Source organism: Ambystoma mexicanum, chromosome 4p (assembly GCF_040938575.1).
Source record: "Ambystoma mexicanum isolate Mex_15411 chromosome 4p, UKY_AmexF1_1, whole genome shotgun sequence".
Taxonomy (NCBI): domain Eukaryota; kingdom Metazoa; phylum Chordata; class Amphibia; order Caudata; family Ambystomatidae; genus Ambystoma; species Ambystoma mexicanum.
This window is the reverse complement of record NC_090927.1, coordinates 902,257,449-902,272,669: the sequence shown is the minus strand read 5'-3', so window position 1 is coordinate 902,272,669 and position 15,221 is coordinate 902,257,449. Positions and strand designations below refer to the sequence as shown.

Sequence of the window (15,221 nt, the reverse complement as noted above, 5' to 3'; positions counted from 1 at the left end):
GGCTGGCATCAGCCTGGAAGAAGTAAACTGGTGTTTCTTGGACCCTGAGGTGGAGTGTAATTGAAGGGGCACGGCCATCTGAATAGTTTCTTGGTATATTGAAGGGCCAGAAAAACATCTGGAAGGCCCTGATTGGTGCAACTTCATCTGGCGACATGATATAGTATGCCCCCAGGAAACCTGCAAACTGGGTATAATAGACTTTCAAGGGTAGGAGTTGTCCCAATACCAGCGGTAAAGGGCAATAAAGGAAGACCATCGGGCAGTCTGGCCATATGGATTGATACTGGCCTTGATTGGCAGGTTTCAAGCACTGAATCAAGATGCTAAGATGTACAGCATTTGATACCAGTCTGTCCGGGTGTCCAACCCATCGTCTTGTTAAATATATACAATCGAGTGGACAAAAAACAATCTACCCCTGCCATTGAATTGATATGAAGACTTGTAGAACCCAGGGGGATACAAGAGGGCTTAAACTGTCCAATCATTTTGATTGGGCATCTGAATTTACAGATAGAGCCCCTGACGGATATTGAGGGGGCTTGTAATGACCAAGATGACACCTGGGACATTCCGTCGTTGGTTTCTATCTCCCAAAAGAGGGTCCATTTATTTATTGGCCATTTATATAGCGCCTATACACTTCAGTGTTTCAAAGCGCTCCAATGCAGGGAGGGTAAAGTAGATCAACAGGATTGACATTCTTAGTAGGCATTGGGACATTCAGAATGGCCAAGTGCTAAATGCTTGGAGGCATGGAAACAAAAGGCATACAAGCTGTAAAACCTAAGACAAAATCTACTGTACGTATCTGATGGTCGTTTCAATAATGCAAGAGCTATACATAAAAGTGGAGAGCTGGGGTAGGGTAAGGAGAGATGAACAGGCAATGGGTGGAAAGGGAAGTGCTGTGAACAAATAGGAGGGAGAGGGGTAGCAGTGGAAAGTGTAAGAATAAGGGGAGGACGGAAAAGAAATTGAGTGAGAGAGCATAAGAGTGAAGTGCCAGACGGGGGATGCTGCGTTGAGAAACATGATTCAAGTCCATGAGAGCTCAGTGCATTGAGAGATGGGTTGGTGCCAAGATGAGAGAACAGCATGATTCAGGTGACCATGAAAGCACTCTGATGCATTGCAAAGTAAATGGTAATCGATTTCAAGGAACTGTTTCAGGTTGCTGTTCGAGGCAGGGAACGTCTGAGTATCCGAAGTGTTGAAAAGTAGGAGATGAGGGGACAGTAAACCATCCGGTAGGCCAGGAGCACTAGGGGGCAGGGGGAAAGGGGAATGGGTGTGCAACAATAATGCAGGACTGGTGAACACGGTAAGAGGATGGGACAGCAAGTGGAATAGTGCAGCGGAAGCAATGAACCGGGAGAGCACAAGCTAACGAAGTGAGCAAATGGCAATGCCATCTTACCTTGTTGTGCCATGGATGGGAAGTCAAGCACACAGTGCAAACTGAAATCGGTGGGAAGATGCAAAGGAGGAGGTCGGAGTTTTATGACCTCTACAGTGGACATGTGCACAGTACAAAAGACTAATAACGCAATGTTACATCTTAATTGAAGACCCTGAGCGCAACATCTGGTTAATTCCACAGTATGCGTTAACTAGATATGTTTATAGCTAATCTAACCGTTCCATTACTAGAGCAAAGGACAGAAGATGGGTATCTGCTCAGATCTTTGGCTCTCCTTTAACATTTAGGATTACTCTTGTTTAATATTACTGCCATTTATGCATTCCTTTTGATATTTTATAAGCTCTTGTCTGTGAACCATGAAGTGGTAATGCAAGGTAATGCAAGGTAACTTCCAGGACTTCACGAAAAGAGTACCTTTCCTTTGTCATTTCCCCCTCAGTGAAACTATAGTCCGTGTTCCGGTAAATAGTTTCCCTCTGCTTTAGCACTTAAGGAAGAGAGCTTCCATTGTAAAGGGCCTTCGGACATCGGAGTGAAAGTAATGGATTGGACTTTGTGCTTTGTTTCACTAATAGTAATCACGCTTTTCTTCTTTGCAGACATGGAACAACCCTAAGGATTATTTACCATGGCCACAGATGACAAAGATGATATGACGTTTTTCGACGGTCTTATTGGTAATTTATTTGTTCATGTCATTGTTAATGTTTAGTGGAATATCCAACTGGTGAGCTTTCCATTTAGCCCAAACAACAACATAGTTGAATTAACGTTAACTTCGAGACTCGGCCAAGAAACAATTATGGGGGCGTCTGAGGCCTAGGATGAGAGGGGCATGTTGGTATCGAAATAATGTCCCCAGTCCCTTGTATCCTATCCATCGATACCGTTGACCCACGGTGATAAGATACCCTCCCTGGGACAAGCCGGTTCTATCCCCGTCGCTTTGAATTCATGGGAGCTGGTTCCGGAGATCATCTCTCAGATTTTTCTTAAAATGGGTAGCCAGCAACAGAGACTGTAATTGACCCCTATCTCAAATTACTTTCCTGGACTTCTAGGGGATTTCTTTCTTTCACCTCAAATAGTGTGAAGTTATTAACTTTTCAGCACTTAGTCAAACACGTTCCCAGGAGTAGGATTAAGTCTTTTTCAATAGGAATTGATGGATTCACAAAATACCAACAGATGGCTGTTCAACTACGAGGGGGGAAGGCCTGCAGGGGGTTTGCTTATTGCCTGTAAAAATTATGTTTTTGTGCACTCTGAATTGCTCTTTAAAGAGATACAGGGCATTTTGATAGTAAGAGTGGGTCTGTCTGGTGATAGGTGGATATGTGCTGGTAGGTGGTTAACTTATATTGGAACTCTCATTCCTTCAAGTTATTGGATTTTTTACAAGATCTGTCTGACAATCTGGTTAAATGTGTCTCTATGTTCCCCTTTGATCAAATCATAATAGCGGGAGACCTGAACTCTCAATGTGTTGATGTCCAGGATAAGGTATCGGGCAACTAGAAATTTGAAATATTGCACTAAAAATAGAAAAATCTGGTTGAAATGTATGTGGGATTGGGATCTTTGGTTGCTGAACGGAAATGTGAGGTAGCACCTCTTGAGTGTACCTACTTGGCACAGGGGGGATCTTTCTCTACCATAGATAATTTTTTTGTAACCAAAAGTATCTTTGATAATTGTTTGAATTTTGTAGTGTCTGAAGGAAATCGAGATGACCATGACATGCTGATAGCTACGTTGTCTCGAGGAGCAGTGAAGGCTCCATCTATCTCCCTGGATGAGGTCTCAGTAAACTTAGCTGGTAAACGTTTAAGAAAATTTAACAAAGGGGGGATCGATTCTAGTTGACAATTTGAGTAACCGGGTTGATCAGTTGTCGGACGGTCAGCTCTTTATGTTTTAAGACAGCTAGGTTTTAGCCTTACCTGTGGGACCTAAGTCCTCAATCTGTTGCATAGGCACTCATTTGATATTCAAATTCAGGAACAAAAAAGACTGAAAAGGCACCACAGAGTAAGGCTGAAAAAAATGGGCCTCGATAAGGACATTTTGAAAGAAAATCTAGATGCTCTGAATAATGCGTATAGGAATAAAGATTTTCCATAACTTACTAGAAAGTCTTAAGACACGGAGGCGAGCATTATGCTGCTTTCTTTTATTCCACATATGAAAAAGCTCAGCAGCAAGTATTTTCTACACCTGAGCAAGGAACATAAATATAAGACAATGGTGCTGTAAAATAATCACAAAAACCACATTAAACTAGAACTATTAGTCCATATAACAGTCTCTGAAGAAGAAAAACTCCATTACCCAGGAGTCTTAGTCAAAGTTCAAGTAGGTCATCAAAACATGTGACCTCAGCCCACCAATAGTAGCCTAGAGTTCCCTCCAAATAGCCATAAGGCGGATGTAACTTCCTCTTTCGAGGCTGCAAACTCGGCTGTCCGAACCATGAAAAGGCGGCCGTAACTTGAGGCGTATAACGAAACGTAATAAGAGCAGATCCGCCGATCAGGTGGACTTGTCTGTAAGCCCTGTCAAAAAAGACAAATTACTAGTGTTATATAACAGCCCTATTCCTCATGCGAGGGTGGGAGAGACATCATTGTGTTATTATAAAGGTCGCATAGCTTGTAGAAAAACAGTTTAACCAAATGCATTGACATTGAAAAAATGTACTCAAGCGTATTTTATGCCGGTATTTCTCTAAATGGTCGGGATAATGCTCGCCTTCGTGTCTTAAATAGAATTAAGACTTTCTAGTAAGTTATTATGGAAAATCTTTATTCTATGTCAAGACCGGAGGCTCACAATATGCTTGTTTAAAGCTTACCACAATGGATGCAGGCTGTTCTATCGGTTTCAGGTAGAATTGCTTGAAAATCGACTCGCTTTCCCAATCCGCCATCCTCATGATGTCCTCCAAACGAACTCCAACCTGAAAGGCTTTGGAGGCCATGGCACTTTTCAGAGTGGGCACCAAAGTGAAGAGTATCTACTCCTGCCTGCGTTACAATCCACAGCACCCAGTGTGCTAATGTTGGGGCTGTTACTTCCTATTAAACCTTCAAGCATCTGACCAAGCAAAGCTTGGGCTGCTCTCTAAAAGCAGGGTAAGAAATCGCCATTGAATTGCATTTTGTCCTCCTTTGTATATAAAACACGATACCATCAGGAGGAAAGGTCTTGCCCGCTAGGTCGAGAGCTCTGACGTCAGAGACCCTCCTGCAGGAGACCAGGCAGAGCAGCGTAGTAAGTTTACCGGACAGGGCAGTAAGGCATAACTCCTCATTATGCAGCCATGACAGAAAAAGATTGAGCATTTAACGTCCCAAGCTACTGTAAGCCTGATACCCTTGAGTAATCTGCAAACAAGGTGATGCTCTCCTGCTGGAAGCCCCTAAACGAGGTCGTGGCCGGCAGAAATTGCAGAGCGGTAGGCTTTTACTGTCCTGTACGCAAGACCTCTTTCAACTAATGAGGCTAAGAAATTTACAATCTCCTCTATAGCGGCTGAAACTGGATGAAACCCTCTGTTTCGGCACCAGGTCCTCCAGGCGCTCCAAGAGTTGGGAGTACCTCCTGAGAGTAGCAGGGGCCCTGCTTTCCTCGATGAGGCTGACTGCCCTGCGCGACATGCCGGGAACTCTCCGTCTTGACCTGAAATCCTCCAGGCTGTTAGGATCAGAGATCCGCTGAGGAGAAGTGGATGGCTTTGCCCTGACGGATCCACTAGGAGATCTAGAAAATGGGGTAGAATGATTGGAAAATCTGAAGAAAGCTCCAGAAGAACTGGATACCGGGTCTGAGAGGTCCAGACCGGGGCTATGAGGACCAGCTCTGTACGTTCCTGACGGCCTTCGCCAAGGTCCTCGCTATCATAGCAAATGGTGGGGGTGGGGGAGGCATAAAGGATCTCCTGGGTCCAATGCTGCAGAAATGCATCTGTCACAGCTGCTGCTGGATCCGGCCTCCAGCTGTAAAACTCTGGGTGTTGAGGCAGGACACACAGAGGTCTATGGACATGGGACCCCAAACTCGTTGGAGGCGGAGAAAAATCTCTGAGCATCCAATCGCTGTAATCTGTAAAATGGTGGGAGTGCCAGTCCGCTACCACGTTTCTGAGACCTAGGAGATACTCTCTCTCAGAAACACCGGGTCTCTGTCACAAGAAACACCAAAAGTCTTTCGCCAACTCCGCTAGAGGCCTTGATTTGGTGCCACCCAGATGATTGATGTACCTTACTGCGGAAATGTTGTCAATTTTCAGCAAGATACAGCAACTCGCTCTGCCTCGTACAAAGGAGCGCACCACGAGGAGCTCCAGGCAGTTTATATGCATTTCCAGCTCCTGAGGAGACCAAGTTCCTCCAGTGGCGACTGAACCGCATCTCGCTCCCCCAACAGGATAGGCTGGCGTCTGATTCGATTACTATATCTGGGGTGTATCCGAAGATGGCTATGCCATTCCAGGCTTCCATGTGCGTGAGACACCAGTTGAGTTCCATTCTCGCGGGAGGCGAGAGTATTAGACGCTGAGAGTAGCAGAGGCTCCGTCTCAGGTGCTGACCTTTCAGCCTCTGCAATTCTCGGTAATGAAGAGGACCGGGAAAGATTGATTGGATGGAAGAGGATAGGAGGCCTATTACTCTTGCTAGTTCTCGAAGAGATATGATGTTCCTCTGCAGAAGTCTGCGAATCTCCCATCAGGTCGAGTGTATCTTGGCTAAGGGGAGATGGAGCTGCAAGTGTCTACCACGAACCCAAGAAATTCCAGATTCTTGGATGGACAGAGGATCGATTACTCCCAATTTATGAGGAAGCCGAGACTGTGTAGCAAATCTATGGCCAGCCTGGCTGGCTGCTCTACCAGGGCTTGAGAGTGGGCCATGAAGATGATGTTGTCTAAGTAGACTATTAGTCTGACACCCTGCTCTCTTAAATGAGCTACTACGGGCCTTTTGGTAAGTTTGGTAAATGCCCAAGGTGCTGAGGAGAGCCCGAAAGGTTAACTCATGCACTCACACTGTTTTTCCAGTAGAACCTCAGATAGCTTACGTGCGCCTGGTGTATGGAAACTGCAAGGTAAGCGTCCTTCAGATCCAGGCGGACAAGCCAGTCGTTTGGTCTCAAGATGTGCCTGAGCATGTGTATTACTCCTATGTCCTGTCCTCTTTATTATCTTATGGGACAGTCCTCCGTCCTGTGGGACGGGACCGTAGCACTTTGTAACAGCATCAAAAATGTTGCTAAATTTTTTGTCCTTCCTCTCTTTCTACGCAGGGCCCGCAGCCGTAGCCCCGCCCATCTCTGCTCCGCGCCGCCTGTCAGTCCTCTTCTCCGCTCGTTCGGGACTGGACGCACTTGCATCCACGGAAGACCTTCTTCCATTATTTCCTCGTCTCTGGCTCTCGCTCCCTATGTCGTTCAAACTAGACTTTCCACATTGTTTCTCGTGTCACCGGCGCTTCTATCCCCATCCTCTTTGTTTAGAGTTTTTGGGTCCGGACCACCGTCGGGACTCCTGTTTTTATTGCGATTCCCTTTCGGTCCGGGCATTTCAACGTCGGTTGGAGCGGTGGGTGGAGGTGTTTCAGCGTACTCCTCCTTTGCATTTTCAAGCTTTTATTGACGAAAAGATGCGCCTGATAAGTTCTTTATTTTTCAGAGCACCCCAGCCAGGAGATACCTTTCCGGGCTCTTCCCGAGCCTGGAGGAGCGTCAGCCGCTCTGTCACCGGGGATTGCCCCGAGGTGCCTTTTGGGCCTAATAATTGTACCAGAGTTTTCTCTGAGGGTCTCCGTAAGGAGCCTGTGGATACCAGAGTACGCTCCGAGGCCCCTCTTGTGGGGGCTGCTTGTAGACTCAGTTCTACTGAGTCGTGGGGTATCGGAGATCGCTCTGAGGCCTCTTTATCAGTTTACCTCAAAAGTACCGGCGTGCGCCCCGAGTCCTTGGTTGGGCTTGGTGTTACTGAACGGATGTTCGAGGCCCGTGGTAGTAAGGCTTTTACCGGTCCTAGGTCTGAGGTTCCTTGTACCGAAGCTAAAGTAACCAACATTTCTGAGAGGCCTGGCAAGGCCTTATCGGTGAAAGTTGTTTCTCACCGTTCCCGCTCTTGTGGCGACGCCAGAACTGTAGAGGGGGCAGGGAGTGGAAGTTCCTCCCAGTGCCGAGGTCCTTCCTGTGAAGGCTAGTTTGGCTATTGGTATGTCACAGAAACATTCCAGGCCTCATAGTACCGGCTCGGCCGAGGTTCCTTATGTAAATGCTAAAATAGACCCCCTGATCCATCGACGGGGACCCCTGCCTCACTTCCTCGCGTGCCGCAGTTCCCCTCAGGTGATGGCAAAATCGCGGCCGTTCCTGCCACGACCATGGTGGCCATTTTGGGCGCTTCCCCCTACAACTACGCCATCGACCTCAGGTGTAGGAGTTGGTTCTGTGGGTGAACATAAAATTCCTTGTGTGCATCCGTTTCGCCCATTTTACTTCCGCACAATGTCTCATTGCCTGTGGGTTTGGCACCCTTGATTTTTGTCGACACTTCGGGGGATGGGATGTGTGGCAACCCTCCCCTTTACGTCCTTGGAATTATCCTCCTCATGAGGTCTCCTGCGGTATCTCCAAAACCATCTCCGGAGGACGCCTTTTTTTGGCAAATTTCAGACGCTCATGCGCAGCGAACCCATGAGAGAGTATTTCAAGGGTCTTTTTAGGGAGATATGCCCACCTGCGCCTCCGGCTCTACCTGCTCCTCCGGTGGCCCCGCCGGCTCCGCCCTTGCCTACGGTGCCTCCCCCGACCCTTCCGCCCTTGCCTCCATTGTCCCCTGTGGACAAGGCAGTGCCTGACACGGTTCAGCAGGATCCTGACCTGTCAGATGATGCGCAGGGCGATCAGGACAGCAAAGACCAGCCCCGCTCTATTGGAGCTTTTCATGACCGCCTACTGCACATGATGTGCCTATTGGATGCTCAGTGCCCGAGGCACCCACTCCGCAGGAGGGTGTGCTTTCGGGGGCGTTCACCCCGTCTCCTTCGGAGCGTAACGGCCTGTTCTTGCAGAAGGACCTTTTGGCAGTGGCCGTAGGATCTGGGAAAAACCAGTCTGGACATTTCGTCAATGAGAAAATTGACGCGCAATACAGGTTGCATTTGTCGGAAGAGGTGGCCCTGTCATCTTGTCCCACCCCCCTCCTCCACAGGGGTGGCTGCGGCCACTTTACAGTCCAGGCCTGCACCATCCTCTTCTATGACGGCTACCCAGGTTCTGGGGAAGGAGGGACAAGCTCCTCGACTCGCTTGGGAGGAAGATTTTCGCTAATCCGGCCTTGCAGCTCCGGCAGGCTAATGCGGAACTGGTGTTAGCGGGGTCGAATATGAGGATGCGGAAAGGTCTGTCGGAGTTCGAGGAGTTCATTCCGGTCGAGAAGCTGTAAGACTTTAAGGTGAGTTTATCGGATGCCAGGGTCTTAGCGCAGGATCTGCTTGAGGCCGCGGCTCCTCACGTCGACACTTCAGCTCGAGGCCTGATGCTGGGAGTTGATGCTTCTCGACAGGCGTGGTTTCATGCCACCAAATTCTCAAAGGAGGTGCAGGACAATGTGTAGGACCTGCCGTTTGACGGTAAGGAGCTTTTTCATTCCACAATGGATGTGGAGCTGACTAAAACAAAGGACAGCACCCAGACAGCTAAGTCCTTGTCCGTCCTGGTTAAAACTCCTTTTAGAACCTAGAGACGGTTGTCGCAAAGCCGGCCTTTCTCTGGTTTCAGAGGGTTTCTAGATCGGAAATCCCGCAGAGTGGATACCCCTTCGGGTAATAGCAACTGACTCGGTTTTTCTCCTGCTCCTCAGCCTCCTCCTCAGGTTCAGGTAGTAATACCACCGAAAAACCTGCCAAATTAGGTTCTCCGCGCTCACACGAGACCCCGGTGGGAGGACGCATTGCGTCTCATTGGGAGGCGTGGCAGACCATCACTGAGGACAGGTGGGTCTTGTCAGTCGCTCGTGCAGGCTTCCGCTTACCCTTACCCCACCCTTCAACCCTCCTTTCCAGCAGTCGGGGTCGTCCTCCCTAAAAGCCGAGGTTCAGAAACTGCTAGACCTCAGAGCTGTGGAACCCGTTCCCTTTGGGGAGCGAGGGGAGGGCTTCTACTCCCGGCTGTTTACGGTGCCCAAACCCAACCAGGCTGGCCTGCGCACCATCCTAGACCTTTCCCAGTTCAATTTTTTCCTCCCCCAAGAGAAATTCAAGATGATCACGCTCGGCCAGATACGGTCCTCCTTGCAGATGGGCGATTGGCTCAGCGAGGTGGACCATCAGGATGCGTATATGCATATTCTGATCTGGAATCCACACAGGAGATATCTCCGTTTCTCTGTGGGAGAGGAGCACTTCCAGTTTCGAGTGCTTCCTTTTGGCCTCAGCTCGGCACCACGTGTCTCCACTAAGATGTCGGTGATTGCGGCCTATCTTCGTCTGCAGGGTATCCATGTGTATCCGTATTTGGACGACTGGCTCTTACGCAGCCCTTACCCGTTGAAAGCTGTGTGCAATCTTCAGTCTCTCCTTCAGCTCCTGTTAAATCTTGGGCTGTCGGTGAACTGGCGGAAATCTTCCATGACGGTCTCGCAGGACTTGATTGTCCTGGGTTTTCGCTGGAACCTGATCGACTGCAGAGTGTACCTGACCTGGGACAGAATGGTGGATCTGTTGGTCACGTGTCAGATGTTTGCGCAGTCGGAGAGCATGTCAGCCTGGTGGTTCCAGAGGCTTCTGGGCCTCATGGCCTCGTGCATGTTGGCTCTTACTCTAACTCGTTTCAAGATGAGGCGGACTCAGATGGCTCTTCGGAGTTCTTGGCGTCAGGCTGTGGATCCAGACTCCAAGTTGATGATGATTCCGGATTCCAGAGAGAGGACCTAGAGTGGTGGTCGTTTCTCAGCAACCTGTCTGTGGGGGTGGGTTTTCAGGACCCAGTCCCTATGGTAACGGTCACGACGGACTCCTTCAGGTCTCGGATCTTTGGTCGCCTCAAGACAAGCTCCTCCACATAAATCGTCTGGAGCTTCTGGCGATCTTCCTAGCGCTCAAGGCGTTCAAACCGACCATTGCCAACAAAGTGGTCCGCATCCGCACGGACAATGTGGTGTCGATGTATTACATCAACAAGCAAGGGGGCACCAAGTCACCCCCTCTCGTGGACCTGTGCATCCAGATTTGGGAGTGGGCGGTTCGTCATGGTGTCTGGCTACTTGCAGTACACATTCCGGGGCAGCTGAATGTCACGGCAGATGCACTCTGTCGGCGGACGATGGTCAGCTACGAGTGGGAATTGAAGGCGGAGGTCCTCTCATGGATTTTACTGCGCTGGGGCACTCCGGAAGTGGACCTCTTCGCTACGGCGACAAACAAGAAACTTCCTCTGTATGCCTCAAGAAACGGACTGGGAGCCTCCTCTCTGAGGGATGCTCTTGAGATTCCATGGCACAACATGAGGGCTTATGCTTTCCCGCCCCTGGTTCATCGGACGATTTGCAAACTGAAGAACACGGTGAACGGTTCCATTCTACTCATAGCCCCGTGGTGGCCGATCAGGTTATGGTTCTCAGAACTTCAACACCTGTCGGTGTATCCGCCGATCAAGTTACCGATGAGCCCCGATCTTCTTCACCAGGGGGAGCAACAGCTGTGGCACCCCCCCCCCCCACAAATCGCTCAGCTTGGCGTCTGCGGATAACATGCGTATTAGTCAGCCAACCAGGAAACCCTCGACTAGGTCCCAGTACAGAAGCAAATGGCTCAGGTTCTGTCATTGGTGTTTAAACCAACGACTGGACCCAAGGGCGGCTACAATTGACATGGTACTGTCCTTTGTATCCCACCTAGCAGAGTCAGGAATTCATGTTCTGTCATGCAGTACTTATATTTCGGCGGTATCCGCCTACCTATCTACGGACCAATGCTCTTACTCTCTGTCTAATCCAGTGGTTAAGAGACATTTTGCAGGCTTGACGCGCCTTTATCCTCCGATTCGTAGACCGCACCCGTCGTGGGATCTAAATGTGGTCCTGACGGCGTTATGCTATAAACCTTTCGAACCAATGGCCACGGTGGACCTCAAGCACCCGTCGTGGAAGGTGTCCTTTTTGGTTGATGTTACTTCAGCAAGGCGCGTGAGTGAGCTCCAGGCTTTGTCGGTGGAGCATCCCTTTTTCACAAGGATAAGGTGGTCCTACGGACAAACCCTGCTTTTCTGCCGGAGGTGGTCTCTGATTTCCATCTGAACCAGTCAATCTCCCTGCCGGTCTTCTTTCCGAACCCCGCTTCAGAGGTGGAAAGGGTTCTGCATTTCCTGGATGTTAGAAAGGCTCTTAAGTTCTATCTGGACAGAACTTCCAAATTTAGGAGCTCTTAACTGTTGGTGACCTTTGGCAATCCACAAGGTAAGCAGGCCTCTAAGGCGACTATCTCCTGATGGATCGCTCCCTGCATTACAGAGTCTTACACCGTCCAAGGACTGAAGCCTCTTAAAGGTATTCATGCACACCTGGTGTGGGGCAAGGCAGCCGCAGTTGCCTTTCAAAAATATGTCCCCTGGGAGACCATCGCAAAGGCAGCCTACTTGGGCCTCTCCATCTGCTTTCTGTAAGCATTATTGTCTAGACCTGAGCTCAAGATCTGATGCTCAGTTTGGTCGGGCTGTGCTGAAGAACCTGTTTCCATCCACCCATAGTTCCTGTAAGGAGTGCTTGGGAATCTCCCATAAGTATGGAGGAAAGGGGACGGGACGTAGGAGTATAACCAGGTTACTCACCGCAGTGACCGCCTTACTCCTAGTCCATAGTCCCCTTTCCCCATACGCCTGCCCTCCGTCCCTCTAATAAGGTTCCTCTGTTATTGCTAAAAGGTCTCTGACCTGGCAATAGAAAAGGACTGATGGGCAATGCGCGGGGTAGAGCAGAGATGGGCGGGGCTACGGCCGCGGTGCGGGCCCTGCGTAGAAAGAGAGGAAGGACTAACATTTTTGCAAAATTTTGGATGGTTTTACAAAGTGCTCAGGTCATGTCCCACAGGACGGAGGAATGTCCCATAAGTATGAACGAAAGGGGACTATGGACTAGGATTAAGGTGGTCACTACGGTGAGTAACCTGGTTAATCCTCCATCTTGAAGTGATGGTAGACTATGAAATCATTGAGCGGCCTTAGATTTATCACTGGGCGTACCTTCTGCTTCCTGCAAACCAAGAATATGGGGCTGAAGAAGCCGCCCTGGCTTGAGGGGCAAAACCCCTGTTTCAGGTACAAGCTATGTATTTCGCTGTCTAGCGCTAGCATGTCCTGTTCTGACATTATTATATGGGTGGGGCGGCGGGCCTGAAAGGGTTGAGTGAAAAACTCTAAGCGCAAGCTGCGTCCCTGACCCAGGCGCATCCTGACAAAGAATCCCATGCTCGCGCAAAGAGAGCTAATCTCCCTCCTATGGGCGTTAGTGGCACGGGCGCTGCTATGGGTACACTGACCTGTGGATTGTTGCTGGGCTGGTAATCTTGCTCCTCTTCTCCAGCCACAACCTCTTCCCTGCTCTCTTGATGGGAAGGTGTTCGAGTGGTCTTGCCAAGCGTTGTGCTGGTCCCTGGAGTGTTGAGGTCTTCTATCAAATGAGAAGCCGCCGGAGGAGCGACCTCTGCCTCGTCCGGCCATGGAGGAAATTTTGGTAGCGAAGACCCTCTTAATGGAGACCTGAGCCTTGTCCAAGGCAGTAAAGGTGCCAACAAACTTTGTAATTTCTTTCATAAATGGATCCCCGAAAAGCAAGCCTTGGGCTGCTGCTCCTGATTCAGTGTCTTAACTCCCCCAGTTTAGCACTCCCCCAGTTTAGCATCAATCTTGAACAGGATGCCCTTCCGGCGCTCAGCCAATATGGCACAGCTGGCGTTACCTAGAAGACAGAGTGCTCACTGAGCCCAACCCGAAAGAATCACCGGATCAATGGAGTCGCCAGAATCAATAGCTGCTTCAGATAGGTCCATTATCTTCGCCAGGGGACCAGTGACATCCACGACTCTGTCCTGGCAGGACTTTCAGGCACGGTCAATGCCTTTCCTTGGATCTTTGAAATTCTTTCCCAGAAATGTGATCATCTTGGAGTCTAAATCCGGGGTTAGATCCACGTTCCCCGGAATCTCAGGGCGTGGGCATTCTGATCTTGGTCTGGCTCCAACCTCCTTATCCAGAGGCTTATGCAGCCCAGTCTTGATGTATTCCGTTGTTCTTGATGACTGTTCCCAGTCGGTAGATCTGGGGTGCACTAGATCTTCCGGCATAAACATCCCCCTAATAGGAGACTGTTCCCCGGCTGTCTTCTTGGGGATGGGGGCTGCCACAATCCCTGAGGTTGAGGGTCGTGACCCTGTGGTCTGAACGTCCTCTTCAGAGGAGGAAAGGGACTGTTCATCGATGTCGTAGACCCTTTTGTCTTTGTCGTCCATGCCCTGTCTATATCCCTCCGGGCTTGAGGGTCTAGGACCCCTGTTGTCTTCCTCAGGGTGAGAGGGTCCATCGAGGGAAGGGGGTTCCTTCCTGTTCAAAAGGCCTTTTTCAGCCTGGAGAAGGCGTCTGATTCGGCAGCAGTGGCTGGTTCTGGCTGGCTCGGGGGGGGGGGGAGGGGTTGTTGGAGAGGCTTTACTCTTACGAGCCGGAATACGTCCCCCATTAGAAAGGTGCTTTCTCTATTGTGTCCTTTTCCTCCCTGGTGGAGAGGTCTCTTGCAGATGTTCCTCCATGCTGTCTAGGTGCTGCTGAATAGGCGCTGCTGAATAGGCAGGAGCATCTCTGACACGTCCCTCTTGATGCTGGTCTTAACAGAGGATCCCAGTACCTTTTTTGAGGCTGTTTGCCATCGCCACCTAATCAATCTGATAGACCTCCTCCTGAGACCAATCCTGGTCTGTCTGAGGGGAGTACTGTGCTGCCATAATGCTTAATACACTTTATTGCACCTTTCTCTCACCTCCTTTTTATTATTTTTTTTTTTTTATTTAAAAAAATGTTTTTGTATATATTCTGTGGGTCACAGACTTTTCTCTCAAGCCCACTGTAGTCTAGCCAAAAAAGGGGTGTGTGTGTGTGCTTGGAACAGTTTCTTCTCCTGTCTGCTTATCAATCCCCTTTTATTACGATTTTCTTTGGTTTATTTATTTATTTTGATGAAAGCACTAGTGAAATCCATGTTTGAAAGGGGCTTTGTACGCTTCTGCTATTGCTCACGCTCGAAATCCGTTATGAAAAGTTAACGGAAATGCGAGCGTGAGCAGCAGACGAAAGGACTTAAGGAGCAGTAAGAACCGCGGCCAAGAAAAGCTCGTAAAAAGCTCAGTGCAGTCCCACCGAGCTTCAGGAAGCAAGGGCCGGGGAGGCAAGCGCGAATGTCTGGAAACAGACGAGACAATACATCTCTGCAATAGGCGCTCTCGCAAGCGCGAGGGCTGGTTCAGCTGCAGAGGCTTCCTACGCCAGTAAAACAGCTGACGTCGGAGGCAGCGTAATGAAAAGGTAACACGTATTACGCGTTCTACAGTCTGAAGAGGAAAAAACGCAATTATGTGATAATGGCTACTCAATGAACGTAGCGTACTAAATGGATATCAAAATAACAGTCCAATATAATATAACGTTCAGATAAATATGAAAAGATACGTCATAAGCTAATCATGAAAGACATAAGGCATGAATGAACTTCTGTTGCTGTGAGCAGCAAAGAAAG

The 15,221-nt window shown here is 49.3% G+C and overlaps 1 protein-coding gene across 4 annotated transcripts in view; it reads left to right on the top strand.

Moving 5' to 3' along the window:
* CASP8AP2 (caspase 8 associated protein 2) overlaps positions 1–15,221 on the top strand; it is a 558,668-nt gene that overhangs the window by 70,249 nt on the left and 473,198 nt on the right. For all 4 annotated transcript variants that reach the window (XM_069606478.1, XM_069606480.1, XM_069606477.1 and 1 more), the window contains one exon: positions 2,029–2,106. In XM_069606478.1, the coding sequence (XP_069462579.1) occupies positions 2,058–2,106 (49 nt within the window). In that variant the 5' untranslated portion in view covers positions 2,029–2,057. The remainder of the gene's footprint in view (positions 1–2,028; positions 2,107–15,221) is intronic.